The sequence below is a fragment of the Halyomorpha halys genome, unplaced genomic scaffold, assembly GCF_000696795.3.
Source record: "Halyomorpha halys isolate HHAL.00 unplaced genomic scaffold, Hhal_1.1 Scaffold31.1, whole genome shotgun sequence".
NCBI lineage: Eukaryota > Metazoa > Arthropoda > Insecta > Hemiptera > Pentatomidae > Halyomorpha > Halyomorpha halys.
Genome location: NW_027107458.1, coordinates 545408 through 572996, shown reverse-complemented (window position 1 = coordinate 572996; position 27589 = coordinate 545408). Strand labels below are relative to the sequence as shown.

At 29.4% G+C, this 27589-nt stretch overlaps 2 protein-coding genes across 5 annotated transcripts in view; one reads left to right on the top strand and one right to left on the bottom strand.

Annotated features, from left to right (window-relative positions):
- LOC106685260 (ubiquitin carboxyl-terminal hydrolase 22) overlaps positions 1–2451 on the top strand; it is a 48189-nt gene extending 45738 nt beyond the window's left edge. Inside the window, exon 9 of the mRNA XM_067045749.1 lies at positions 1834–2451. Within this exon, the coding sequence (XP_066901850.1) occupies positions 1834–1876 (43 nt within the window). The 3' untranslated portion in view covers positions 1877–2451. The remainder of the gene's footprint in view (positions 1–1833) is intronic.
- Positions 2452–5699: 3248 nt separating this feature from the next.
- The window catches only part of LOC106685203 (thrombospondin type-1 domain-containing protein 4), a 495278-nt gene continuing 473388 nt past the window's right edge, over positions 5700–27589 (bottom strand). For 2 of the 4 annotated variants that reach the window (XM_067045748.1, XM_014427783.2), the window contains 13 exons: positions 27290–27362; positions 24719–24908; positions 18832–19007; positions 18217–18298; positions 16494–16545; positions 15817–15929; positions 14068–14200; positions 12270–12489; positions 10524–10715; positions 9064–9216; positions 8663–8842; positions 7591–7735; positions 5700–6280 (listed from right to left, as the gene is read on the bottom strand). In XM_067045748.1, the coding sequence (XP_066901849.1) occupies positions 6165–6280; positions 7591–7735; positions 8663–8842; positions 9064–9216; positions 10524–10715; positions 12270–12489; positions 14068–14200; positions 15817–15929; positions 16494–16545; positions 18217–18298; positions 18832–19007; positions 24719–24908; positions 27290–27362 (1825 nt within the window). In that variant the 3' untranslated portion in view covers positions 5700–6164. The remainder of the gene's footprint in view (positions 6281–7590; positions 7736–8662; positions 8843–9063; positions 9217–10523; positions 10716–12269; positions 12490–14067; positions 14201–15816; positions 15930–16493; positions 16546–18216; positions 18299–18831; positions 19008–24718; positions 24909–27289; positions 27363–27589) is intronic. The other 2 variants (XM_067045746.1, XM_067045747.1) reach the window with 2 other exon arrangements.

Sequence of the window (27589 nt, the reverse complement as noted above, 5' to 3'; positions counted from 1 at the left end):
AATGGGTAGTTCTCTACACGCCTGCATCACTGCATTATAACTGAGATCAAATTTACTGAATGTATTTTAATGTACAGTTGTAAACTTCAATAAATATACTAATAAAAAAAACTATTCTATTAGCTTTTTTAATTTTCACATTTATAAATTATTTGTTTCCTTTGTCTAGCCATTTTATGCAACAATTGATATTCAATTAATAATTCTGATAAATCATCTTCCTTATAAATTTTTAATAAAAACAAAAATTTGTTTATGTTAAAAGTAGATACCTCAAAGTTTTAGGATTTTCCCTCATCCACAGGATCTTTATCTTTAGTGCAAATTCATCATTATTTTATTATAATTTATCAACATCTACTTACATAATACATCGTAAAATGTTTCACTTAGCTATCTATAAATATCTATTACAGCGTGTCTAGAGACTTGGAAAAGTCATCGAATTTTTCAAATTTTGGAAAAGTGAGGAAATAAAAGAAAAAATCTGGAAAACTGGTGTGGCAGGAAAGTTCACTGTTAAACCACAATGATACTGTGAATTATCACTTAGGGTTTATTAATTAAATTAATAATTTATTACATCTATAAATTACAAAATGTTTTAGAAACATTATAAAAAATACTAAATATTAAAAAAGAATGCCAAGTATTGGATAAGAAATCAGTTTCCCTTATAAGAATCCAATTCTTTTCTGACTAAGAATACTCAATATGGCTGTCATAATGGCAAACTTATGATTACTGATTTTTAATTATAATGACAAATTTTTAAGGAAAATTGAATTCTCAAATGATTTTGATCCTTAATGTTTGGTCGATATTCCTCACCATTTGTGCATAAATTTTCTATAACTGTAAGCAATAGATAGCAATTATCCAAGATTTACACCTTAAGGACACATCGGATTGGAAAAATAACCAATAAAAAATTGTTTTAAAATTGTATCTTCTATTTAAAAAAACTTCTTTCCATTAGCCCCTCCAAATGGTTTTAAATAACCCTGATTCTTCTTTTTTTTAAAAGAAAATTTTTTCTAGCTTACTATGCTATAAGTTAAATACATTCTGGTTTTACCGTTTGTCATTGTTCATTGACAATATTCTATGTTTTGAGTTGGCATTATGTATTTGGTAGTTTTTAATTATTAAGCATGTTTCGTACTAGTGTTATTGATAAGATATCGTCGCTTAAGCTGTAACACCTCGTAATTCTGAAAAAGTAAACAATGTGATTTTAATATTTTAAAAAATAATAAAAAAATCAACTCATCCTTCTAGAGAGATCTCATCTTAACTATCATTTTGAAGATTGATTCTATAACAATTTAACATTGAATAAATGGTTGAAATTAGAATACAAATTTTATTATTTTTAAATTTGTAGAATTTCATGTTATGTGTTATAGATTTGATAAATAGTATATGTTGTGTTATTTACCCTAGGTTCAGAAGTATCATCTATTTTTAATATCAAATTTGATTTATTAATTTTTTTGGGTAGAAATTTTCAATTAATGGACTATGTACCATTTTTTTGATTTTTTAAATGTTTGTTTCATGTTTTTTATATTTATAATGATTAATTTGCAGTAAAAATCTTGAGGATGGGGCAAAATCCCAAAACCTTAAGGTGTTCACTTTTTTGGTAAAAACTTTTTTGATTAAATAATTTATTAGGAAGATAATTCTAATCTATTATTAACAGAAATTGGTTAATTTCTTCCAAATAATACAAATTTACTACAATTATTTTTCCAAATTAATGTATTAGCCATAATTTTATCTGAAACTATGATTTGCCATAAATAATCTGTTTTATTTTTGTTGCAGATATTTATTCTTCTACCACAAAACTGTTCTTCCGTATGAATAGTATATCCATTTTAGTTCATGATGAACTGAAATTCCAGAAATACTCATAATTAGTTGCTAATAGCAATTATATATATTCTGTGATAAACTTAATCAAATATTTGTTATTATAAAGTGATAAAAATGCCTTTTTATGAAGTTATTTTTGATTAGTTTGGATATTAAGTTTTGGGTACTTATAGCTTTTATTTAATTTAAAATTCTGTTTCTTGTTATTTTTGTTGGTTTTATGCTATGCATAATATAATTATTAACTTTTTTCATGTCACTTTATGATTTAAGCTTCTATAATTGGTTTTATTCTCTTCTTCCTTTATTTATTCAAGACATTTAATTAATTTTTAAATTCATCAAACTCTATCCTACCTACCTTGCAAACATATGACACTTAAACATTTTATAATTTGCTGGAAGATTATTGATTGACCGTGTGTATAGATGAATGGAATATGGTCTGGGTGCGGTCAAAAAAACTCAAATAGAATTATACTATTTTATTGAGCCAACGTTTCGCCCCACGTTGCAGGGCTTCGTCAGGGCTAAAAAAGATACAAACACATAGTTACAAAAGGAAAAAAAGAGAAAAAAAACATAAGTGTAAAATAGCAGGGGTATAAAATGTAAAAAAGTAAGATATAATAAGAAAAATTAAGGTTGTAAATAGTAAATGAAAAGGGTAATAGTAACAGATAGACAACATAACATAGATAACAGATATACGTCTCATCTCAGAGTCCATTTACATAAATTTGACAGAGAATTCCGTCTATCATAAAGTTGATAAAGACTGCATCTCCCTTTCATATCGAAGCATTTTGAACATAATAAAATCCACATAATACTTTTTTTTTTTCACTTTTTTCTTTTTTTCTGCATTTCAGAAGCCCATTTTCTTGCCATATCTTTTATTCTTGTTTTTCTAAATTCTCACATTTTTTATTTTTTCATTTAATTTATTTATTTATTTAATTTTTTTTAAATTTTTATATTCACTATCCTTCCTGTTTCATTTATATTCATGTATCTATCTTTTAATTTATATTCATGTGTTATCTTTTTAAGTGTACTTATATTAATTACTTTATTATTAATTTTCTATTATATTTTACACTTTTCTGTATCCCCGCTCATTTGGTATATTTTGTTTCTTAATTACTTACACACATTGTATCCCATTATTTTATACTTTACTGTTCACCTAATTTAAATACTTTTTTTTACTATGTTTACTTTACAAATTATTTTTGTTATTGTGGCATAACTGCCGTCCCCACTCCTCCCAATACCAACGGTCACTTTATTTTTGACTGCCGTCAAAAAAGGTATGCATTCTGTCTCATCATTTGATTTGTGTTTTTTTTTTTCTTTTTACATCTCTTTATTTGTATTTTCTTTAATATTTCTTCTCTTATCTATCTGTTACTATTCCCTTTTCATTTACTATTTACAACCTTAACTTTTCTTATTATATCTTACTTTTTTACATTTTATACCCCTGTTATTTTACACTTATGTTTTTTTTCTCTTTTTTTCCTTTTGTAACTATGTGTTTGTATCTTTTTTAGCCCTGCAACGTGGTGCGAAACGTTGGCTCAATAAAATAGTATAATTCTACTATTTAAGTTTTTTTGACCGCACCCGGACCATATTCCATTCTTTTATCATTTGTTTTCGACTGTAATCATAATTCCTAAAATTAACTATCAAACGTGTTCCATGATTCAAATATTTAATAACTTCCAGGATTTATTCAAACAATTTATTCTTTTTTTTTTTCGTGTTAATAATCTATTAATGATAATTCTTTAATGAATTTGTTTCCAGCTCATAAATATTTTATTATTTTCAATTATATGCTTAAAGTTCTACACATGTAAATTTATTCTTTATGATAGTAAAATAAAAGGAATGTTGTAAATCAGGACATTTAAAAAAAAAAATAGTCTAAAGTTGCATTTATTATTGAGTTAATTTAATTAAATTATTGGAACTTAGTGGTATAACCTATTTTTATTACACTATATAAGCTCTTTTACTAAACACTTTATTTTCCCTTGACATGGACAGATATTAATAATATTCTATTATTTATTAAAAGAAACAGAAGTTATTTCCTCTGATTAATGATCTTCTTAAAAGGCATTTTAATTTTTATTTGATAATTTAATACCAAAGCCTTAGTGATATTGTGATGAATTTCTTCCTTTAATATCTGTTCTCATCTGATATTGATAAAATTAGTAATTTAGCTCATGTGCCACTAGTTTTATTAGGAAAACGTCCATTTACTAGACAAAGTAGTTTTAATATTATAACTATTTCTGTAGTGACAGTTTTGAAAAATCAAAATTTATCCTATTTTATCAGTATTTATGTTTTTAAACTTCAATAATGTTTGTTGTATACTAGCTATGAAAATATTACTCTAAAATATTTTTAAAGAAGTAATTTTTTGAAGCAATTCCATTATTTCATTTTGTTTATGTGACTACTAAGTAAAATGAATGTAGTTTTATGTTGCTGTCACTGTTACTTTATGTCCTATGTTTTATTGGAGACCCAAAATTTGTCTAACTGGCTGTACATTTTTGTTTTGTTATTCTTCCCTCCGTAATGTTCCTGTGTCTGATTGTATTATGTATTAAATTAATAAGGTTTCATAATTCCTCCTTTTGTATTATTTTGATAATTTTTGTCTGTAATTAAAAAAAATATATATATATATTTTTACACAAGAAAAGTACTATCTGGGCTTAATGTAGTTAGTATATTAAATCCCATTCCTACCATGAAACTAAATATACTAATATGTGTTATAAGAATTGAAATTCATGCAAATAAGTAGTTAATTATTATATTTTAGTGGATATGATACATTTTCAATTTTCAATAACTCAGATTTGAGAAATAATTTGTTTAATTGAGGTTTAGCATTTATAGTTAAAGAAAACTAATATTTTTATTTTAGGAAAAGAAATGAGGAGAATTTGGAATATAGAGGTAAAAAATAAATATATTTTCATAGTTGAAGATTTTAATTCCATTGACTTATAATACAATGCATACTGTAGTAGTTTGTATAAGAGGAATACTAGAATAATCCCTACTAAAATAAATATGTTTCACATCACCGCAAAGGAATAATGGATCAATATCTGTAATAAATTAATCAATGGTATTGTGCAATTCTCATGGAACTATTATTGGATAATTTCATAATTTATACTTTTATCGTTTTATAAAAATTTTAAGAAAGATTAAAATTCAAACTTGAATCAGAATCTGCATATCTACTTGGATATCAATTATGAAAGTTGTTAGTCTTAAATCAATTAAATTAAATGGATTTTTTATTTTACAGACAAACATTAGCACGTTTTTAAAAAATAAACATAAATTACAAATCAAACCTTATTTGTTCTTTAGGTATTAAAAAAAAAAAAAAAAAAAAAGGAACAATATCAATAATGCTTACAGATATATTAATATTGATTTTGAGTTTCTTAATACATAATAAAATTACCAATAGATATCTTAAATACTCAAAGTTACAAAATAAAATAAATAATTTAAGGAAGTATGACTAATTTTATACATAAATAAAAGTACCAAATTATCACAGATTTAGAATTAATTCTCAAAGTACAGTGAACTCTCCCTTATCTAGTTTTCTGTTAACCAGTACACCTTATCTGGCCTCACTCAGAAAAGAATATGTGTGTGTGTGTGTGTGTATATATAATGTTAATTTATTTAACTTTATAAAATAAAATATTTTAAAAATTTTATTGGAAAATAATGGTCTATTCAGGGTTATGTATATGTTTAATTTTTTTTTTTTTTTTAATTTAGACGAATATGAAAAACATATTGGATATATATTTAAATGTTATTGAACTCTGTCTTATTTTTTTTTTTTTTTTTGCATACCAAAATAATCCTATTTAGCTGTTATTTGTATATATGTATTTCTGATTTATTGGTTATCCTTATTGGGCATTTTTCCTAGTCTACAATCACATTGGTCCCAGCAACAAAACACAAGGAAGAGTTAACTGTAATTTCATCTTTAAAATTGTTAACAAACAAGCCTTCTCACTCTAAAATAAAATGTAAAATACATACAATGTATAAAACTATCTTTAAAGAGATGTTTGTTTAAACTAAAATAAAATGCAACACTTAACTTAAATATTATTTTGGTAAATAAAGTAAATATATATCTTAATGAATAACACCCTTTAGTATCATCAAATCTTTTTTTCATCACTCAAATTTGAAGACATTCCTTAATTTTTATGAGAGCAAGACTGACAACAAAGGTTTTTATAATATGAGTAATTACAGAGTCTAGCTTGCACGACTGCTTTTTGACAATATTTATGCTTATCAACACAGTCAGTGTCTGAAAAAAAAATTGATAGTAATTAAAAAAAATTGTAATATAGGCATTAGTGTTCTAGGTTTTAATGTCTCAATAATAGATTAAAAAATTATATGCAAATACTTTGTTTGGCATGCGAATTGAATATTAAACACTTTTGGATAATATTTTCTACTGGCTTAAATGAATATTGTTTTCCCCTCAATTTAACACCATGTAGTTAAAATGAGTGATGAATATTATTAAGTTTATGATCATGCATTCCATCAAAAAAGAGGGTCAATGGGGCTGACATCATCCTTAATTATACTTTCATAAAGAATGGAGTTTGATATGTTTCTCTTCTGAGTTTTTTTATTTAAAATAAGTAGGTTTTTATTTTGAGTTTAGCAAGCTCACATTCTGTCATTAACTTATATTCATTGCAAAATAATTTGTTGCACTTATTGTTTCAATGCCACTATCTAGTCTATTATTATATAATGAAGTCACCCATAATATTAAGTACATGAATAATGGTCTGTATACCACACATTTAATATAATAAAGAAATGAAGCTGGTGAATCCACAGCTTTTGGAAATAAGACAACATAGCTTCTTTTTCAAGTGTACAAAAAGTTTGGACTACTGATTTATTCTGTATCCATTATTATTGAATTTTTAACTACCCTTAATTTGATATTGAGTTAAGGAGAAAAACATAAAATTTTTTTTTTATTTAATCAACTATGACAAAGTAATTATGAGAGATAGTTGACCGTGGATGATGTACTAGGAGATGATGGTTGGGGGTGCGGTCAAATTAAACAATAATAAGATGGAGTAGTTTATTTAATTGTGCCAACGTTTCGGCTGGAGTTTCTAGCCTTCATCAGGGCTAAGAACAGAACAAGATAACCAATAAGTATAGAAAATATAAATTTTTTATATTTTTTATACTTATTGGTTGTTATCTTGTTCAGTTCTTAGCCCTGATAAAGGCTAGAAACTCTAGCCGAAACATTGTCACAATTAAATAAGCTACTCCATCTTATTTCTGTTTCATTTGACCGCACCCCCAACCATCACCTCCTAGTATGACAAAATAACTTCCACTTACAAATGGTGGAAAATAGCTATAATTATTTTTCCTTATTTAATTTTAGTTTTTTATGCTAAATGAATTTATTTCTATTAGTAATTGAGATTTGAGTATTCGGATAGGATTTTTTAAAATTTAAAATAATTATTAAGTTTCTTGAAATAAATCCAACTTAATCAATAATATTTAATTTTTATACTTTCATTATCCTATATGTGATAAACTAACAATAACAGTTTTTTTTTTTACCTTTTATGAAAGTAGTACACAAATGTGTGTTACAGGTCTGTGATTTTGGAGGTTTTTCGGTTTCTGGACATAAAGTACTTTCCAAATTCTTCTTTACACAATAAACCTTCCTGTACTGTACACCACCTCCACAACTTTTTGTACACTAAAACATTTTTTTTTAAAGGTATTAATAACAGCCATACATAACAATAATAGGTTTTTAAGTAACATAAACCAAAATATTCATTATTCCCTTAATAATTTAGAAACAACATATTTCAAAGCAAATTGAAGTACAACTTATGTCTAAATGAAGTTAATTTATCACTCAGATGATATTCACTTACAATAATGATCTATGAGTTGATAATTGATTACCAATCTTTTAATTCTTATGCCTTAAACTTCTATAGTAAGTGAATAAATAATCTATTCAGAAATAAATTTCATAATAAATTTATTTTCTTAATGTATATCCACGCATATAAATATTTGCTAGCACATATATATAAAGTATCAATTATTTAATGAGTTTATAATTACAGTTATATTAAATATATAATAACTTCATTGTTATTTCTTTAAATTATTAATACTTTTAAGTTGACATTTTCAGGTTTCAGTTAATTTTTTTTTATTAATGATTGGATAAATAAAAAATAAAAGAATTTTGAATATTCTTCAATTTAATTTGCTTACTTGAAAAATAATGCATTTATAAATATATTTTTTCATGATTAATTAATTTTTTTTTTTATTTTACCCTGTAGTTTTCACCACTTGGGATCATATTGGTTCTGGTAATTCTGGAATAAGAAAGAGTCTAATATAAAATAGTCAGTTGTTTTTATTTTTCTGTATACTTCAACATGATATATTAACAGATTCATATATTTTATAAAGTGAATATTTAATGCTAACAAATATTCATATACTCCTGGAAACATAGCAAAATATAATATGATACTGTCGATGCAGGATATTTATATACTACACACTCTTCATAAATATTCAGTAAATGTGGTTTAATTCTTTTTATTTGTTTTTTTTTAATGAAAATTTAACCAATTTTTATTATAGTTGATCTTACTGTGCTCCATTCTGTTGTATACCAAGTTGCTGAACAATCTGGTAGCTTGCATCTTTGAGATGGAACTGGTTTTTCCTCAGGTTTACAGTTATGCTCAGGAACACTTACAAATTCATTTTGGACTTTTCCTAAACACACTATATCCCGTTTTTGATTTCCCTCATCACAAACACCACTACACTACAATTATTAAAAGCAGAATCATATAATTATGTTTAAACTTACATATAAATATTTGTACATTGTTAAACCTGATAAATTTTGGTAAAATCTATTTATCATTTCCAATAGATAAGTTTTTCAATTTTATGTGTCATATTTATGTATAGAACTCATAATTAAGTTTTAAAACTTAAACAGAATACAATGTTTAATCTCAAAATTAAAATTTGTTAAAGTACCATCTGCCATGGTCCTGTGAACCATTGTCCAGAGCAACTTTCATCACTTTTGCATGCTCGGTATATTTTTGGTTGTTCAATACTACTACATTCCTTGTCTCCAAAGCAAATAACATTTCGCATTTGCCACCCACTTCCACATCTTTCAGTGCACTAAAAATCAATAATAAAAATATTTAAATTAGCAGAAATCAAAATTATTAAATTAGGAAGTAGTTTATAATATGGCTAAGTGCTCTTTTATTACTGTGTGGCAGCTACTGCCCGAGAGACTTTAAATTCTTAAGTTTCAATTATAAGCTGTAACTTTGGCATCCGATTTCTCTGACTAAATAACCATGTTTAAATAGTTAATATTTTTTAAAAAGCTCTGTAACTGAAACAGTGGGAAAATTGAAAATGACCCATATATGTTTTAAACAATAATAACTAGGATAAAGTGGTGTAATGAGACATCTTTTAAAACTTTAAATTTTAGTAGATTATAATTGATGTTATTTATCAAAAAAAGTTTATCACTTGGAAATTTTGTTAGGGAACACTAAAGATAGATAAGGCTTTCAAAATTGATAACTTTTCCAATCAAGTTCGGAGGAAATTGAAAATAGTGTCCGTTCGAAATTCTTAAAAAAATAAATCATTTTACGAGTTATTTTGTGCCACTTAGTTTTTGGCTCAAATAAAACGAGGATTAGTACTGACACAAAATAAATCACTCTGCCACATTTGGGTTGGCCACATGTTGTGCAGACGAAATCTGAAATTCAACTGACAAACTATAAATTCAATTGATACTTTATACTTATTACTTTTTGACTCATATGAAACCAATAAGGCACCATCTATAGGATTTTGTCATTAATTTTTACAAAAAAACAACTAAAAAGTCGGTATAAAAAAATGTAATGCCTGGTATATATTGGTACGACTTGTGAGAAACCATCAGATTCTCATGAAGTTACTCCAAGCCCTCCCATTAAGTTTGGGACAACATACCCAAAAAATCTGTAAAAAAAATTAACTTTCTTAATGCCTTAACGATTAAATAAGGTTATTAGAGCTAGAGGAGCAGAGCTTATATTAATTGCTTATAATAATCCAAAACTAAAATATTCCACTTAACATTTCAAAATGACTTTTTTTATATATATTGAACAATTAAGGCATGGGTTTAATTTATAGTACCCTTAAAAATTGTTTATTTTTATCCAATTAGTTATATACATTAATTATTATTTATTTAGCCTCTGAAGGGTCTAAAATTACTTATCAGAACAATAGAGTAGGTACTGAAATAAAGATTTACTGATCTCAGAAGACAGATATCAATAGTTTGAATTAGAAGAACTGACATTAATAGCAGACTGCCGCCATATCAACTAAGTGGTATTCAATTGATTAGCATTGTGCCAGTCAAAGGGATGTTGAACCATAGAAAGATTTCATTTATATATACATACATATTTATTAATTGATGGTTGCATCTCTACTTTGCTTGCCTTTGTGCTCCATTGTGATGCTAACCACATTCCTTGTGTTGGGCAGACAGAATAACAAGATTCTTTAGAAGTGGGTACATCATCTGGATGGCAAAAAGTTGATCTACAAGTCACTGTTCTAGTTCTGAAGCCTTCTCCACATGATGAAGAACACTGTGAACATGGTGCATAACTTATAATAGTAACAATTGCTTGAATGAAATCTTACTATAATCAGAACTTGATATTTTTTTTAATACATTAACATAGGTCAAAACTCTTGAGAGATGAAAACAAAAAAAAACTGAATAGCCTAGCTCACAAACTAAAGTTGTATGAAACTGAATTTACTTATTTAAGGTATATGTATTGCTGGAATGTGATAACTTTTTTGGTTATTTTATAAATTTTTACAATTTTATTCAAAACTGCTCTAATGATCTTGATTAAATCTTCCATGTACCCTCATTGAAAATGGATGACAGGGCTCAAATACCAAATTTTCATAAAAGCTTCCTCTAAGGTATCTTTAATTTTGTTTATTTGAAATAATGCTCTATCTGTAATTGATAATGATAATAGAAATGGATAAATATAAAATATGAAAGAATTTGATTATTAACTACACGATAAAATAAATATCTTGTGCTTCCATGGTTGTTATGAAGATAGTCATAACTTTTTTAATATTGTCATAATCATGGAGTCATGAAAACAGTAATAATAGTTATTATTATTTTTTATTTTTTACCAAACCAATAAATATACAATGAGTCAGGAGAAGTATTGCCATCATAAATACTAAATAAGTAGTTGTATTTGAAATGAGCAATGGTTAAAAATCCAGAGTAGGGTGTTATGTGAAAGCACGTAGCACCCTACATACATCCTCAGGTTTTGTGTAAATTGGTGGGCTTGTATTGAAGTTATCACAATTTTTGTGAAATATAAATCACAATTTTTTGATTATAAAAAAAAAATTGCGCGAAGGCGAAAATTATAAACAAAAATTTTCTATTTTTCTGTTACTGTAAAAATTTATTTTTCAGGGTTCCTTGAGATGGGAATAACGAATTTAAATTTTGTTCCTGCCAAAAAAAAAAAAAAAAAAAAACCTGTTTAACTTAAAATAACAAAGTCGTTATGCTAAGGTCTTGGCTTTTCCTGTACGAATCAGATACATCTATTTTTCATATATGTATATATAGTTGACCGTAAAGATTTAAATATAAGTAAATGGTCAGGGTTGCGGTCAAAAAAAGAACAAATAGTTTAAAACTATTTTAATGTCCAACATTTCGCCCCACTTTGCAGGGCTAACAAGATACAAAGAAAAGAAAACTGAGAATGTTACAACAATGAGATACAATAATTTTAATATTTTATTGTATCTTATTGTTGTAATATTCTCAGTTTTCTATTCTTTGTATCTTTTTAGCCATGATGAAGTCCTGCAAAGTGGGGCAAAACGTTGGACATTAAAATAGTTTTAAACTATTTGTTCTTTTTTTTGACCGCAACCCTGACCATCTACTTATATTTTTCTATTTTCTACTATTTTCTATTTTCTACTATTTTCTATTTTTCCTTTAGTTATTCATAAAATTCTTTAATATTTTATATTTGTCCATTGTAAAATATCCTCTGTCTAAATATCCTAAAAAGATAATAATACCAGTTAACCCTGCTATCAATTTATTTGAAGAATCATATATACAAATGTCATACCTTTGACCACTGTCCAACATCCCATGTTTTAGTTGAGGTAACTGCATCACAAACTTTCAAATGACATTTCTGAACTGTAGGAGGAGGTAAGGTTGAACAGGCTTTACCATGTAAAATCATTGGGTATCCAGAAGAAGATAACTGTTTACAAGCCACTTCTCTTACCCGTACTCCCTCTCCACAGGTCATTGAGCATGGACTCCATTCTGAAGGTACCCATCTTTAATAAAAATAAAACTGAATGTTAATTTAAAAAAATTAAAACACTATTGTATGTCACTAAAATAATTACATTAATTTCTTCAATAAGGAACTTTCAACAAGGAAGTTTTCTAAGGTCATTAATTTTAATTATTATTGAAGGAAGATGATCCAGTTGGTGATCAAAAATGAGTGCTAAAATTGAAAAAAAAACTATCTGTTTGAAAATAATCTTTCGACCCATATTAGAGGCCATATTCAGGGCTCTTTAGCAGTGAACTTTAATGAAGGTCAAGATATAATATTTAACTTGGGTTGAAATGTTGCTTTCAAAGAAATGGTTTCTTTGTTATTTGAGTATCCTTTTTTGATACCTATCCTGACCATCTTCCTTCAGTTCTATCTATACAGATTAAATTATAAGACTATTATTTGACTATTCAAATAATAACCTTATAATTTAATTATTAGGTAACCATTCTAAGATAATGATCTTAGTTTCTCAATGTTTCTTTAAAAACTGTTAACAGATTTTATATTCAGCCAGATACATGAAAATGAATTTTGTAAAAATATTATTATTATCGCCAAAGTCAATCTGTAAACTAGGGGTGTAAATCTAGGACCTAATGAATGTTTTTGAAATTGGTTATGTAAACAGTGTTTATGAGCAATTTTTTTTTTCAAATATCAATTAGAGCTTGTTAAGGGTGCCATTAATTATAAGGTTTAATTATTTATAGTAATTAATTACTTGTCAAGACTCTACTGATTATAAAGTTTCTGGTTTCCAACATAAAGTTTAACGTATAAATATGAATTATAAATTAAAAACAAGAAACAATAACAAATAATTGAATTCAGCAATTAGGAATTTCAAGAATTCACTTGTTTGGCAGTGGGTAATGTACAACATAATGAGGTTGGTATATAACATATGTATATGTATATTTTTTTCTGGCCAAAAAAGGTTCAACTCTAAGTGGTAAATAAAATACTTATGCTTGGGAATGCTAATATTAGATACTTCTAGGTGAAGATGCAGAAAATATAAAACAAAAAATAAAATAGGGATAAAACAAAATATATGGTTAGTATTAGAATAGATTTTGAAAATAGATTAGGTGATAAAAGGGAATATATTTGATTTTGTAGCAACATTTAATTATTAGTATACAATAACCAGAAAAAATGAAATCAATTAGAAATAAATTTTGAGGATGAAGGAAAAAAGTGCTTGTAATTTTTCAGTTGCGAAATACTCAGCCTCCCCCTTTTGTCCAAAAACTTGAAAGTTAGAATTTAAAAAACTAATATTCTTCCTCCTGCTCTTATTGAGTACAAAACACGGCTCCTTACTTTCTAGGAAGAATAGTGCATTAAGGATTTCAAGAATAAGGAATTGCATAGAAGATTTAATTTGAGGGAGGCTGACTACACAAGTCCACTAAACATTAGGGTGGCTACACAAGGCAAAATTGTGAAGGATGTATCCAGTAAATAAATACTTATACATACACTCTCTAGTTCAAATGTAATTAAAATTTTGTAATTTATACAAAAAATTGACTTATATTCTTAGAAAAAGAAAACTTACTCTGGAAGACATGGCTTACTAGTAGTATTACATCTATAGTCTTCCTGCATAGGCTTTTGCAAAGTAGAACATTGTTTTTCAGGGACAATCATTTCAGTTGAATGGTGCACACAAACTGCAGTTTCGTAAGTGGCTGTAAAAGAACAAAAAAAAAAATTTAAAAACAATTATTCAGACTACTCAAAATTTGCTAATTTAAAAAAATATATCTTTATTTGTGAAGTTAAGCCCTTAGTACTAAGAAAAAGCCATTAGAAGGAGAGTTATAGAGCATTACATTTTTTTCAAGAATATTTTACTATTTTATCTTCAACCTTTTGAATGTTAGATTTATTTTAACTTTATGCTTGAATTCTGAGATTTTTCAGAAAAACTCAACTTTTGTATTCTTTGTTGTTCTACTGCTCTAACTCTATATAATATAAGCCAATGTATGTCTGTGTCTGATATTAAATACAATTTTTCCCCCAGCTTTCTCTATTTTCTCTTTGGTTAAGTAAAGGTATGAGAAAAAGCTCCTTAGACGTTTGGAGATTTTAAATATTGGTTGATGAATTCCACCTTACTCTTTTAGAATTCTGTTGTGTTGGCACTGCACTTTGTGAAGGGTTGTAAAAATAAAATGTCTCACGCCCCTGATTTTGAACCACACATGGCTGATATTGGGTAATAATAATAATCTCTTTGCCAAATAACTTTCTTGAGAAGTTCTTCATCCATAGCAGTGTCACACCCACAATTTTGGTAGTTAGATTGAGCTCTTTGTAATGAACTCACTTTGTTGATTTCCTCATACCACCATCATTAAAGATACCAAAGGTGAAGGGGCTAATTAGTTTAATTAGTACATATTGAAAATAAGTTTTGAATCTTCATTGGCTTTCATGGATGTACATTGAAATATATAAAAGGATCTAGAAATACCTTTTCTATGTTGATCTTGATTGATGCAAAGTCGAATGGGGGAGTTATTGATCCTTCTGAGACTGTTTACTATCTAGTTAAGTTGCTTGTTTATCAATTGTTACAGCATTATAACATGCGATTGTTTTGCTTCCAATCAATGTTATCCTAACAGAGATGATGTCACTGGTAGCCTGAAAAGGATAATTTTTCCCAAACCACTCAGTTAGTTTAATAAGATCAGCTACAATCTTAAATTTTCATGTTTGTACAAAATCTCTGTAATTCTCACTTGACCTGAGAAGGATTACACATAACTTCTCTAAAGAGGTAGTCACAGTCATTCCAATTACCCATTTACCGAGAGTCCATTTTTTCCACTACTCTAATATGAATTTAGTCATCTTGGGCTAGAAAAGCCATATGTGGGTGGTCTCAATGGTCATATCTATTTTATAGATTGGTTATTTTTTATAGAGGTTTATTTTTTAACTGATTCTTAATCAAGCTGTAAAAAGGAAAAAGAAAGAAAGAGTGTAGTAATGGTGGCATTATTTCATATTTAGAGTTCACCTAATATAAGTATCTGTGGAATTAAAATGTAATTACAGCTATGGAAAGAAATAGTTTTTTCGTTATCTATTTCATTGCTTCTAGAATATATGTTAATCATGCGAAAGCTAAAATATATACAATTCATAATTTCCATTATTTTCTACTGGATAAACTCTCATTGAAAAAAATTAATAGTTATAAAAAAACTATGAACATAGTGCTAAAAGTTAACGATTTAGTCATAATACTCCACATATATATATATAAAAAAAAGGTGAAATGGGATATTACTATCTCCGCATGATTTGTAGCATGTTTTCCAGATATAATGCTTCTGCCAATGGCGCCTTCTGTTAGTGCTCACATCTTCATTCACAATTGTATTATTTCTGTCATGGTTAACTCTGAAATATAAAAACTTGTAAGTTTTATATAATTACATTTATAAAAATAAAATAAAGTAAAATTGGGGATTATTTTTATTAAAATAAAATCTATAAATTGATATAGAGTTTTATTTTAAGGAACGTGGGAGGTGTTGACTATAAAATAATAAATTAGCTAAAGTAAACTTAATACATATATTACTGCTAAATTCATTCAACAAAGCTGTAATAATGTATTATAATGTAACAACATGAATTTTATATATATATATATATATATATATATATATATATACATATATTTATATATATTTGCCCCACTTTGCAGGGTTGTTCAAAGTGATAGAACTTAAACAGACCTATGAATTTTTTAACTTTACATGAATGAAGTAAAGGAGTGTTTCTGTAAAAATCATGCTAGATAAAGACGATTAACTCTAACAGGACTAATATTAATTTATATAAATTAAATGTATATCATTGGCTGCTATAATAAAAGCATCTTCTGTAAAACTATGCTTACATCTAATATTATGATCACAAATTATTATATTAAATAATGAGATATTTTTTATAAGGTACCTGTGCTGAATAAAAGAGTTTTTAGACATTAAAGCAGCATCATTAGTTAGATCTGAAAAGACAATATTTTTAATTAATACAAATATTAAAATTTAAAAGTAATATTTTAGGAAAAAACATACAAACACATGAGAACACACAAATACAGATGTAGGTAAAATTCCAATGTAAATCAGAAAATTGACAACAGAGCTTAACCTGAATACAAAAAATGGACTTTATAAAATTTTGTTTGTAATATAACATGAATATTCTGGATTTTATTTCCTAGGAAGTTGTCAGTTTTTATTTATTAAGATGTTGTGGTGAAAAAACTTCCATTTAGAATAGTATCACTATTCTATATTTGTTGTACTACGTCTTACCATATTCGTGTACTAATATACCTCATTTTGTCAATGGTATCTATTTCTTTTTGAAATATTGTGATATATATTGTCGTGTGTTACTTGGGCCAAGAAACAAAACACAAAGAGCAGAAACAACAATTTTTTTTTATTGCAAAGGAACAAAAGTATTCACAACACTTTGAGTTACTCTATTTTCTTTCTTTTTTTACACACTGTCCAAAAACATCTGTTTTAAGTTATCAATAATTTCAATTATAATCGATCAACCAGATAACATCGTTACACTGCCCCTTCTTAAAAACTGTTCATCCCAAACAGGACCTCTTTCACATCCTAGATTTTGGAATCCTTCTTATAAATAGTTTCCTATGATGCCAAGAGGAATCTTGTTTTGATTTGTCTTTAGTCTCTAGTACTTCTATGCTTCTACTACTTTCTGATTTTCCAATTTTTTTATCATTATTATGGTGCTCTCTATGTCTTGAACTGATTGAGTAATTTTTATTAGATACATCCTCCGGTCTAAACTGGCCTAGCCTCCTGTTCTATAGGAAGTCAACTTCATTATTGATTTTCCCAATATATTCACTCCATTCTCACCTTCATATTGTCTTTCTGTGGTCCTTACCTGTTTTTCAACATCAGAGCCCAGACCTAGCTGGTTTTACACATTTCCAACCTTCTTCCCTGTGTTTCCTAAGTCCTTTTCAATATTCTTGAACCTGACTGTCAGACTTTTTTTCAATTTATCCTGGCCAGATTTCATTACATCCATGGGGGATTTCATTTCCCTAAGTATGACAAAAAATCTTCCATATTCGCTGCCTGACCGTGTGATAACTGTCCCTAATCTCTTCTTCTTCCAAGTAACTTCACTTCCTATCTACAATAAAAAAAAAAAAAGTTTCTTCTCATTTTCTTACCCAAAATACTGCTTCTGACGCCAATTGTCTTGTGTTACCTGTCCAAGAAACAAAACACAAAGAACAAAAACAACAACAATTTTTTTTTATTGCAAAGGAACAAAAGTATTCACAACACTTTTAACTAATTTAGAGTTACTCTCTCTTTTTTATTTTTTTACACACTCTCCAAAAACATCTGTTTTAATTTATCAATAATTTCAATTATAATCGATTGACTAGATAACATTGTTACAATATACATATTATTAAAATTTATAACATAACTAAACAATGTCTTTCTCTGCTAGAGTAAATATTTTTGCAATATCTCAAAGTAAATTTGGTATGACATAATGTTAATGAGACTAAAATGCATCACCTGGTACTGCCTGTAAGTTTAAGAACACAAAATATTCCTTGAAACTGAATATTCACTACAATTGGGAAATACTGAAAAAAAATTCTTACCATCAAGGTTTGATGATGAGGCATTTCCTATCGGAGTGTCATATTCATATGTAATACCACCATTCACTTCATATGCCAACAGCTGAAAATGAAATAGTTCACCTTTATTACGATATAAAAAAATATGAATAAAGTTGATTATTAATCCTCTAAATAGAAACACACATTTCATCTTCTAAAGCTGATAAATCAAGATAAACATTTAAAAAATAAATATAGTACAACTTTAATACAAAAGAATGTTTTCTAATACAATGGAATGAAATAGTTTAATAGATAATGAGATATTTATGTGGATAGTTTTAGCGAACAAAAAGCTTAATAATTTTTTAAGAATAAGGCATTTGATTTCTTTAAATAAACTTATTTAATGATAATAAATAGTCAACTCAATGAATATGATTTAAGTTAATATCTACTGTTTTGGATTACTTTGAACGTTTTTAATTTTCTTTTCTTTCAATTACTATATTTTGTGAATCTATCTGTTGTTTAGTGTATTAAAGAGGATCTTTGTAGTTAGTGGTCATATATTTTTCAGAACAGTGAATACAAAGTTGTTTTTAAGCACTACCATAACTTCTTAATTATATTATGATAGATAATTATTGATACCAGTAATTGTATTGGTTGATTAAGAGGGCCTGGTGAGTAAACATATTCCTTCATAGAACCTGCACCATCTTGGTTTTGGTGGTATGTGAAGAAAGTTCCACAATCTATGAAATTTCCAGGTCGATCCAAAACCCAGTTTCCGTTGATTATGTAAGAGCCATCATTTTTCATAAGTGCTAAAAAATTAAAAATAGCTCTTTTAGTTACTTTCATTAAATTGAATAAGTGGGGTAATTTAAAAAAATGAAATAATGAAGAAGATGGTTAGGGTTGCAGTCAAAAGAGAAACAAAAATAGTTAACAACTATTTATTTTCCTACATTTTTTCACCCCAATTTGTAGAGCTACATCAGGGCCGTTCAAGTTGATAGCTTTGATGACTTTTATAGCAATAGATTTTATATATATATATAGTTATCTTTTACTGAAGTGAAACCAAAAATAGGCTCTTGAAATACTCTCAAAGACTGATCTATTTGCAGAGCCTGTCCATCCATATATATATACAATTGGTCAGCTATTCTACTCGATCAGCTGATATAGACCTGTCAGCTGACAGTCCGAAATTCCCCCACCAGTTTACGAACAATCCTCGTAAACTCTATTATATACAAATGAAAAAGACATATACAATTAAAATACAATAATTGTGATAGATACAAATACAATTATAATACATTATCAATAAAAAAGTTACAAATACAAAAAAAAAAAATATGATTCAACATAATAGCACTTTATGCAAAAAAAATTAGGCAAATCAAACAACAACAAAAAAAATACAATTTCACATAAGTCATTAAGTCCCTAAAATTAACAGAATGAAAAAAAAAATAAAAATAAAAACTTTACAATATTGTCCTCCGGAAGGGAGGTGAGTACAGTCCCGTACATCATGATACCGCTGTTGCAGGAAGCTTTAATTGTTCTATTGTTCTAGGTGAACTGATCTTTGCTTTTTAGGTTCTTGCAAGCTTTCTATGGTAACAGTATTGTGTTCTCTAATCGTGACCACTCTGAGTGGGCCTTCGAACCTCTGCAGCTCTTTGCCTCAATTAGTTCCCACTTTCTGGTACACCACCCTCCCAATTGTAAGGTTGCTCATTAGATCACGAACATTGAGATTGTGTCCAGTAAATCTTCTCCGTTTCTCCTTCTCAATTTTTTCCTTGACTTTAGTCCACATCTCCCTCTGTTCCATACAATTAACGGCGATATTACTCTCCTCAGTCGCTGTATCTTGGTAATTCCTCCGGCGTCCCCGCAGTCCAAAAATAACCTCAAAAGGGGAAAAACCCCGTGACGGAGTGTATGGAATGATTGTATGTTGCAATCGCTCGTTCCATCGCTTCGTTCGGTTCTAGTTTTTTTTCTAACTGATATACCTGCAGGTGGTCACTGAGGGTACAGTGGAGCCTTTCAATACCTCCTCGGCTCTTTGGATGTCCTGGGGTGTTAAGGTGCCACACCACCCCCAAGATTTTCATCTCTTCCCTGATGCTTGCGTTGCGAACTCTCTTCCACTACTATACGATATTCTATCCGATTTCTATTCTATGCCGTAAAACTGGAACCACGTACTTAGGGCTCTTAACACCGCTTCTGCTGACCTCTCTTTCACTGGGTATGCAATTTAGTTTGCTAAATACGTCTATCACTGTGACCCACTTGTATCCCTTCCATGTAAACGAATCCGCTTGAAGATCACTAAGTGGTGCTTCTGCAGTGGGCGTCTCCTCCTGGATCGCTTGTGGTGGGTGTCTATCATATATCACACAGTCAGGCATACGTCATAACTACCGATGGTTTCTTGAATTGTGCGCTTTATACCCCACCAGAAGTATCGACGGCGCAACGCCTGTAGTGTTTCGTTCAGCCCTCTATGGTTGGTCTTCCTCTGGTGATACGCGAGGGTCACCTCCTTTTGGCGTTCGGCGTCACGGAGAGTTTCTGCCATCATCGTACATCGTATAAAAAACCGATCGACACCAATCTGTTCCGTACGCCAAAGACGCCGGATTTTATCCCACTGCACTGCATTTCCTACGTATAGATGATGGGTTTGTCCGGCCTTCGATGCATCCTTTAGTGCTGCTAAATTTGGTTCCCTCTCAGACTAGGCTGGGACCATATAGTCACAATATTACTGCTGCCGTATTTTCCATGCTCCATCTTAAGTAGTCCTGAGGTTTTGGTTTTCCAAATGATTTGCGACGTTTATCATTAATGATTTTATCAATTTCTTCCATCTCGGCAGGTCTTTCCATAGTTGAGTCTTCATATTCAGATGTCTCTCCTCTGTTTTCCGATTCCTCTGTGTCTGGTTGTTGTTCTTCTTCCGGGGTCCACTCTCTCAAAAACTGTCTGGCATGTACAGATGTTTCTCGCTGATTATCCTCGATCGCATTGACCATTATTGCCCTTGAGAGCCAGTCTGCAACAATATTGTCTTTACCAGACTTGTATGTGATCACCATATTATACTGGTTGAGGATCTCTTTCCATCTGGTGATACGGACGGATGACTTTCAATTTACCTACCCACTGTAAAGGTCTATGATCAGTGTGGACCTTTAAACGCCTTCCAAACACATAGGACCGGAAATGCTGCACTGCCCACACGATTTCTAGAAGTTCCCGTTCTAAGGCACTGTATCTGGCTTCCGCTTTTGTGAGACGCCAACTGGCATAGGCTACTCTCCCTCTTCAGTCTCCTGTGCCAACACCGCTCCTAGAGCATTCACTTATTCACTATACTATATATTCACTTACATCCGTTGTGAGCGTGAACTGTTTCTCGAAGTCGTTGATTGCAAGAACTGGTTCCTGTTGAAGCTGCTCAATGCATTTCCGGATGTTATGTGTTATGTTTAGAGTCACAACTATCTTGGTTCCTTTTTTAAACAAATTATTGAGGAGCACAAGGTACTCTGCCATATCTGGAACAAACCTCCGATAGTTATTTAATGCTCTTGTCGCATTTAATGCTTAATCGTTAAGTTATTTAATGCTTTAATCGCCGAATCCCCTTTACGTCTGTTGGTACCTCCATCCTTTGCAGAGCCGACACCTTCTGGACGTCCGGTCTCAAACCTTGTCGGGAGATGGTATGACCCAACAAATTGTCTGCTCTTGCCCTAATGCTGACTTTTCTCGGGAAAGCTTGAGGCCGAACTCCCTCATTCTCTGGAACACGCCCTTCAAGTGTTTCACATGGTCACTCTATGATTTGCTGAACTCTAGTAGGTCGTCCATATACACCTGACAAACTGCTTAATCCAATCCCCACAAGAATTCTTCCATAAGTCTCTGGAATGTTACAGGTGCGTTTTTCAGACCAAATGGCATTTTGGTGAATTCGTAGTGGCCTCTTTCAAAAGTAAATGCAGTTTTGTGCTAATCCCTGGGATGCATTTTAATTTGGTGGTAGCCCGCCTTTAGATCAATGTGCTAAAAATCTTCGCACCGCTTAATCTATCGAGAATATCTTCAAATTTCGGGATAGGGTATTTTTCATCGACTGTATTCTCATTGAGTTTACGATAATTGATTACTACCTTTTCACCATTTTGGCCCGGGGCACTCTTCTTGCGTACTGCCCACAATGGACTGTTACAGGGTGAAGTGCTGTCCACAATTATCCCTTGCTTCCGTAAATTTTCTATTTCTTCCCTAATATGTTTTCTAAGTGCCTGGGGGTGTTGCCTCTCCTTTACGTACGTCACCCTATCCTACTTCAATGTGATTTCGTGCACCGTTATTCCTATAGCTCCTAGTACTTCCCCTTCTTTAAAAAAAATATCATTATATTTGTTCAATATTGCCTCTTTCCTATTCTCCCTCTGGTTAATAACACCAATTCTCGCTTTACCGTCATCCACAAGTTTCTGACAGTTGTACCTCTTCCCTCCAATGCTAATATCACACTGACCCCCATTATTTTTTATCTTTGCTTCCACCTTCTCCAAAAAGATCGCAACCAATGATTATCTGGTAGTCTCGGGGCATTTTTCCCATTACATGGACTGTTACCTTCTCTCCCTTAGCCCTTCAATTCCATTTTTGTTCCCCCTTCAATACTGCAGGGCCCATCCAGAGTGATCAACTGACAATTACATACTCTGACCTGTAGTCCTCTCTCTTGATCACTCAATCTCTCAAGGGCCTCTCGACAGACGATTGTGTTTGAGATTCCAGTGTCCACCAGACAGCTTACTCCTCTCTTCGCTCGTATAATAGGCAAACTGCCGTGCTCTCCTCTCACATAATGATTCTCCAACGTGCGGTCGCCCCTCTGTGGGCACACTCCTCAAAACTTTCCTCTTCTTCTTGCACTTTCTCCGGTTCTTCTCCAAGTCCTCCTCTTTTCATGCTGATCATTCTCTCGCCCAGAGTCTCCGGCTTCATTTTCTGTCTCTGAGGTTTCGGACAATTCCGTGGCTTCACTCGTGGATCTATTCGTCCTTCGTGAGATTTTCCTCCTCCGTAATCTCTGTGCGTTTATCTTGTCGGGGGTGTCTAGTCTTAGGCGATTTCTCCAGCTTGATATCCACTTTACAGAAGGCCCTCGACATTGGGTTTTTGGTAATTATGAAGAGCCTAATTTTTTTTGGGTTACCATCTTCAACAGGAAACTATGGTTCTCTTAGAATAAAAAGTGAATATAGGTGCACTAATCAATAAAAATATTTATGAAACTAAATCACTCTTTTATCATTTTTAAAGTAGAAATGAGACCATTTCTTTTATGTATATTTTTATTGATTTTTCTTTTATCATCAAACGTATTTTTAATTTTAGGAACCATATAATTCAACAAGAATGTTTACACCATTGATCATTCATCCTAATATAACTATGAATAAGATAAAGGAAACCTGAGGGTGTCCATATTATCCCTGCATTCATGAGCTGAGTACCAAAAGTATTTTGTCTCATAAAAAACCTGTACTACTAAAACTCATGAAGGGTCAAGATTTCAGCATATTCTTAAGAAGCACTGTTTCTAAACCAATGGTTGAGCAGGGAGGTAATTTGATTAGGATCATGCTCAACTGCCAGGTTTCTCACCCATTTAAAGAGTATCCACTTTTTAGAAGGTAAAAGTCCTTAGGAGGGTATTCTGACCCTAAGGTCAGTCCACAGTTCATATGACAGAAAAAAAATAAATACAGCTTTAAAAGCATTAAAATGCTGATGAGGAAGTTTTGCCATGAAATTAAATTTGTCAAACCCATTGATACCACCTCTGGGAACTCTATGATAAATGCAATAATACTAAATAAACTTTTTCAATAATTTTATCACTAGAAAATAGAAAAAAGGTCCCCTTCCATGGAACCTCTTAGTAAAAGGAGCTTAAGGGATTCCACTCGACTCTAGTAGGCACATCCCCTGAGATTTTGTTTCCAATTCTGGGCTAAATATAAAATATTTTAAGAATTTATTCATCTACCACAAATAAAAATACTGAAAATGTTCCAGAATTAATGGTTACAAATACTGTTACAGTCAATATTCACATGAAAATATTTTACAATACAAATACGGACTTCAAGGTCAATTCACAACTCATGAAATAGAATAAATAATTATCTACTACAGCTGGACTTCAACTAGGACCCAAAAGATAAGGATCACAGTGCCTTTCTCACTGAGCTACTCTGCTCCATCTTATAGAATAATGAAGTAGAAATTGAAGAAATAAAATTTAAAATTTTTAAATATTTCCTGAAGAACAATTTTTTACTAGTTTTTATGGCTGATCTCAATTTTAAAATTAGTTCAGAAAGTTAAGCCACTGAAAACTGAGTCACCCTTTACAAACATATATAAAATTTTAATCACAAAATAAACAAATTTTTATTGGAAATTTTGAAAGGCTCACCTATATGGTTTGATGTTAATCTATGTTGACTGACAGAAATGTTGCGGGCAGAACTTGGTATAGTGGCTATAAAGTTATAACCATATTTTAAGTGTGGTTGAGTGTAGATACCCCTGGTACGATGGTAGCTAACATTCTTTCCATGACAATTAGTCTGAGTGTATCCTAATACATTGTTACATCCAGCTTCCTAAAATTAATAAGTATTCATTTTGTAAATGGTTCTGTTATTTTTCAATAAAAATAATTTTGTGATAAAATCATAGATAAATAAATATAAATATATGGTATATCATACATTTAACTTTTAAAATACTGGGTCACTTAGTTACAAAATTTATGCTTAGATTGAAATAAAGCTAATCTAGATATATCAGTCAAATTATAAACTAAATTGTTCTCATTTATATTAGTTACAAAACAAAGACAGCTTAATCAAATTAAAAAAAAATATTTTGTTTAGCATGTAGAACATTACAAATAATTTAATAGCCATTCCCAATTTCCATGAAAATTAGATAATTGAAACTGAAGAATTGAGAAAACTAAATTTTTTCCCTAAATTTTAAATATTAAAAATTTATATATGAACAAAATATAAAACACATTATGTTAAACAACAGAAACACAGAGACATGGTAATTTTTATGGCAAAGAAAAATAGAGTACTGAAAAAGAAAAATACACTTTCAAATGATAGGTTTGTTGATTGAGACTATAAAAATGTAGATAATAAATTTATACAAGGAAATTTAAAGTTATTCAACAAATGATGATGGAAAAAATAGATGGAGAATTGTTTTATTGTGAACTATTTAATCCTTAACATACTATCAGGAAAGATTGTTTCTTAAGTCTGCTGAACTCATTTATTTAGAAGAAATAAAGCAACTTCCTGGTTAGATGATAGGTCATATTGATTCAGAATTTGTTTTATTAATTGTTAGTATTAAAGTCAATATCTGCAATCAAAGTTATTAAATTATCTGTTGCTTACATAAAATTATGAGATAAAAATAACTTGGCCACCAAGATGTACATAGCTAACCTTAAGCTAATCTTTTAATTTATTATAGTAAATTTAAAAGAAATAATGCTCAGTGGTAGTATAGGTGAAAAATCTAATGGGTATCCTCTTACTTTTCTTGAAAAACTGAAATTAATAAAAAATTAAAAAGATGGGTGATATTATTTTATTTATTAGAAAATGTAAAGCTTTTATTCAGTGGGTTGATTTAACAACAATATTATAGTCCTGAAATTGCCTGAATTAGTGGAACATTGACCATTCTGTAATTAACAGTGACTTGATAGTTTTAAAACTTTTTTTACCAAGTTTCCTAAAATAAGTAATTTATTATGTTTTTTTTATAAAGCTGATGATATGATATGATAATTAAAATATATCTTAAAAAGCTTTTTCTTATCCCATAAGTATTTATGGGAAACCATCCTTTTTTTAAAACATGTAATATCACTCACCAACTTACTCTTGTTGCACAGTAAATATTTCAAAACTTAAACATTTAATACTGTCTGGTTATAAAATAGATTGATTGTTTACTCAATGATATTTAATAAACTAAATCAAAGCTAAGTTACCATAAGAAGGTCATGAAAATAAAAAAAAAAATGTTCTAAACTAAAGTTTAGAATTAATTTTAGTTTTTTTAATTATTTACATCAATTAAAAAAATAAGTTATTTCAGATTGAAAATTTTATAGGTCAGCTGATGGCACTAAAATAAGTTTAAGAAAATTAAAAATTAATATATGCTTGAGTGAGTATGTTTTACACCCTAATACCATTGCTGGACTCAGGTATAAAATTTCAGTTCATCAAAAGCATATCAATATACATTCATTCTACATGTTTCATTATATTTCCCAGTAAAATTCATTTAATTATTGATGATAATCTGCGAAGGGTCACGGATTCAGCAGGTGATAAGGATATACTGTTTCTTGACCAATTGTTATACAAAGAGGAGATGAGATGAGCATTGATGCTCAACAACCAGAATCATGCCCAGACCCAATAAAGTGCTCTATTTATACAAGCTGGGTATGACCCTAGAGTCCATCCATGGTTGATATAATATATAAGCTGAAATAAATTTTCTAACATGGACTAGAACGTTTGCCTGAGGGTGTTGTGCCTTATCCACTACCATTTCTTTACTGCCCCATTACTATGGTTATAAAAAAAATTGAATCAAGTACCTTTAATGTAATTAAAAGTACCCAGATAAAACAAAAGAAAAACAAACGATTATCAACCTTTCTTCATGACGTAGTGTACTTAATTCTTTTGAGAAGTAACTCTTCAAATTGTTTAAATGAAGAGTTTTTAAAGTATATCATTTATAGCCATTATATAAATATTTTGGTAACTTTGATTAGGATAGATAGAAAATTAATATTATTTAGATAAATTTAAGCCTAAATAATATTAATGTACTTTTCCAAATTCCATTATGTAGAAATTATTGAGGGGAGAAAGTAATAGTGTTAGACGTAAGAAAGAATTAAGTACTATTAAAACGAAAAATCATCAATTTTAATACTTACTAATATGATGAATACTGTCAATATAAAAGTCGTAGCCATTCTCAATCCATAGGTCGTAATCATTGTTACATTCCTGCAACAAATCCCAATTTTACCAATTCCCTACCAATTCTGATTTTTTAAATACTTCATATTTTTAAGATAAGGAAGGTCAGGAAAAGAAAAACAGAAATAAAGTAAAAGAGAGAAATTCTTTGAACTCATAACATAATTTCAAAAATATGTTGGAGTAGTATTTTTTAAACAATTTTAATTTATTTTTTAAGAAGTCCCAAAAATGAAGAAATCGAATAATATATA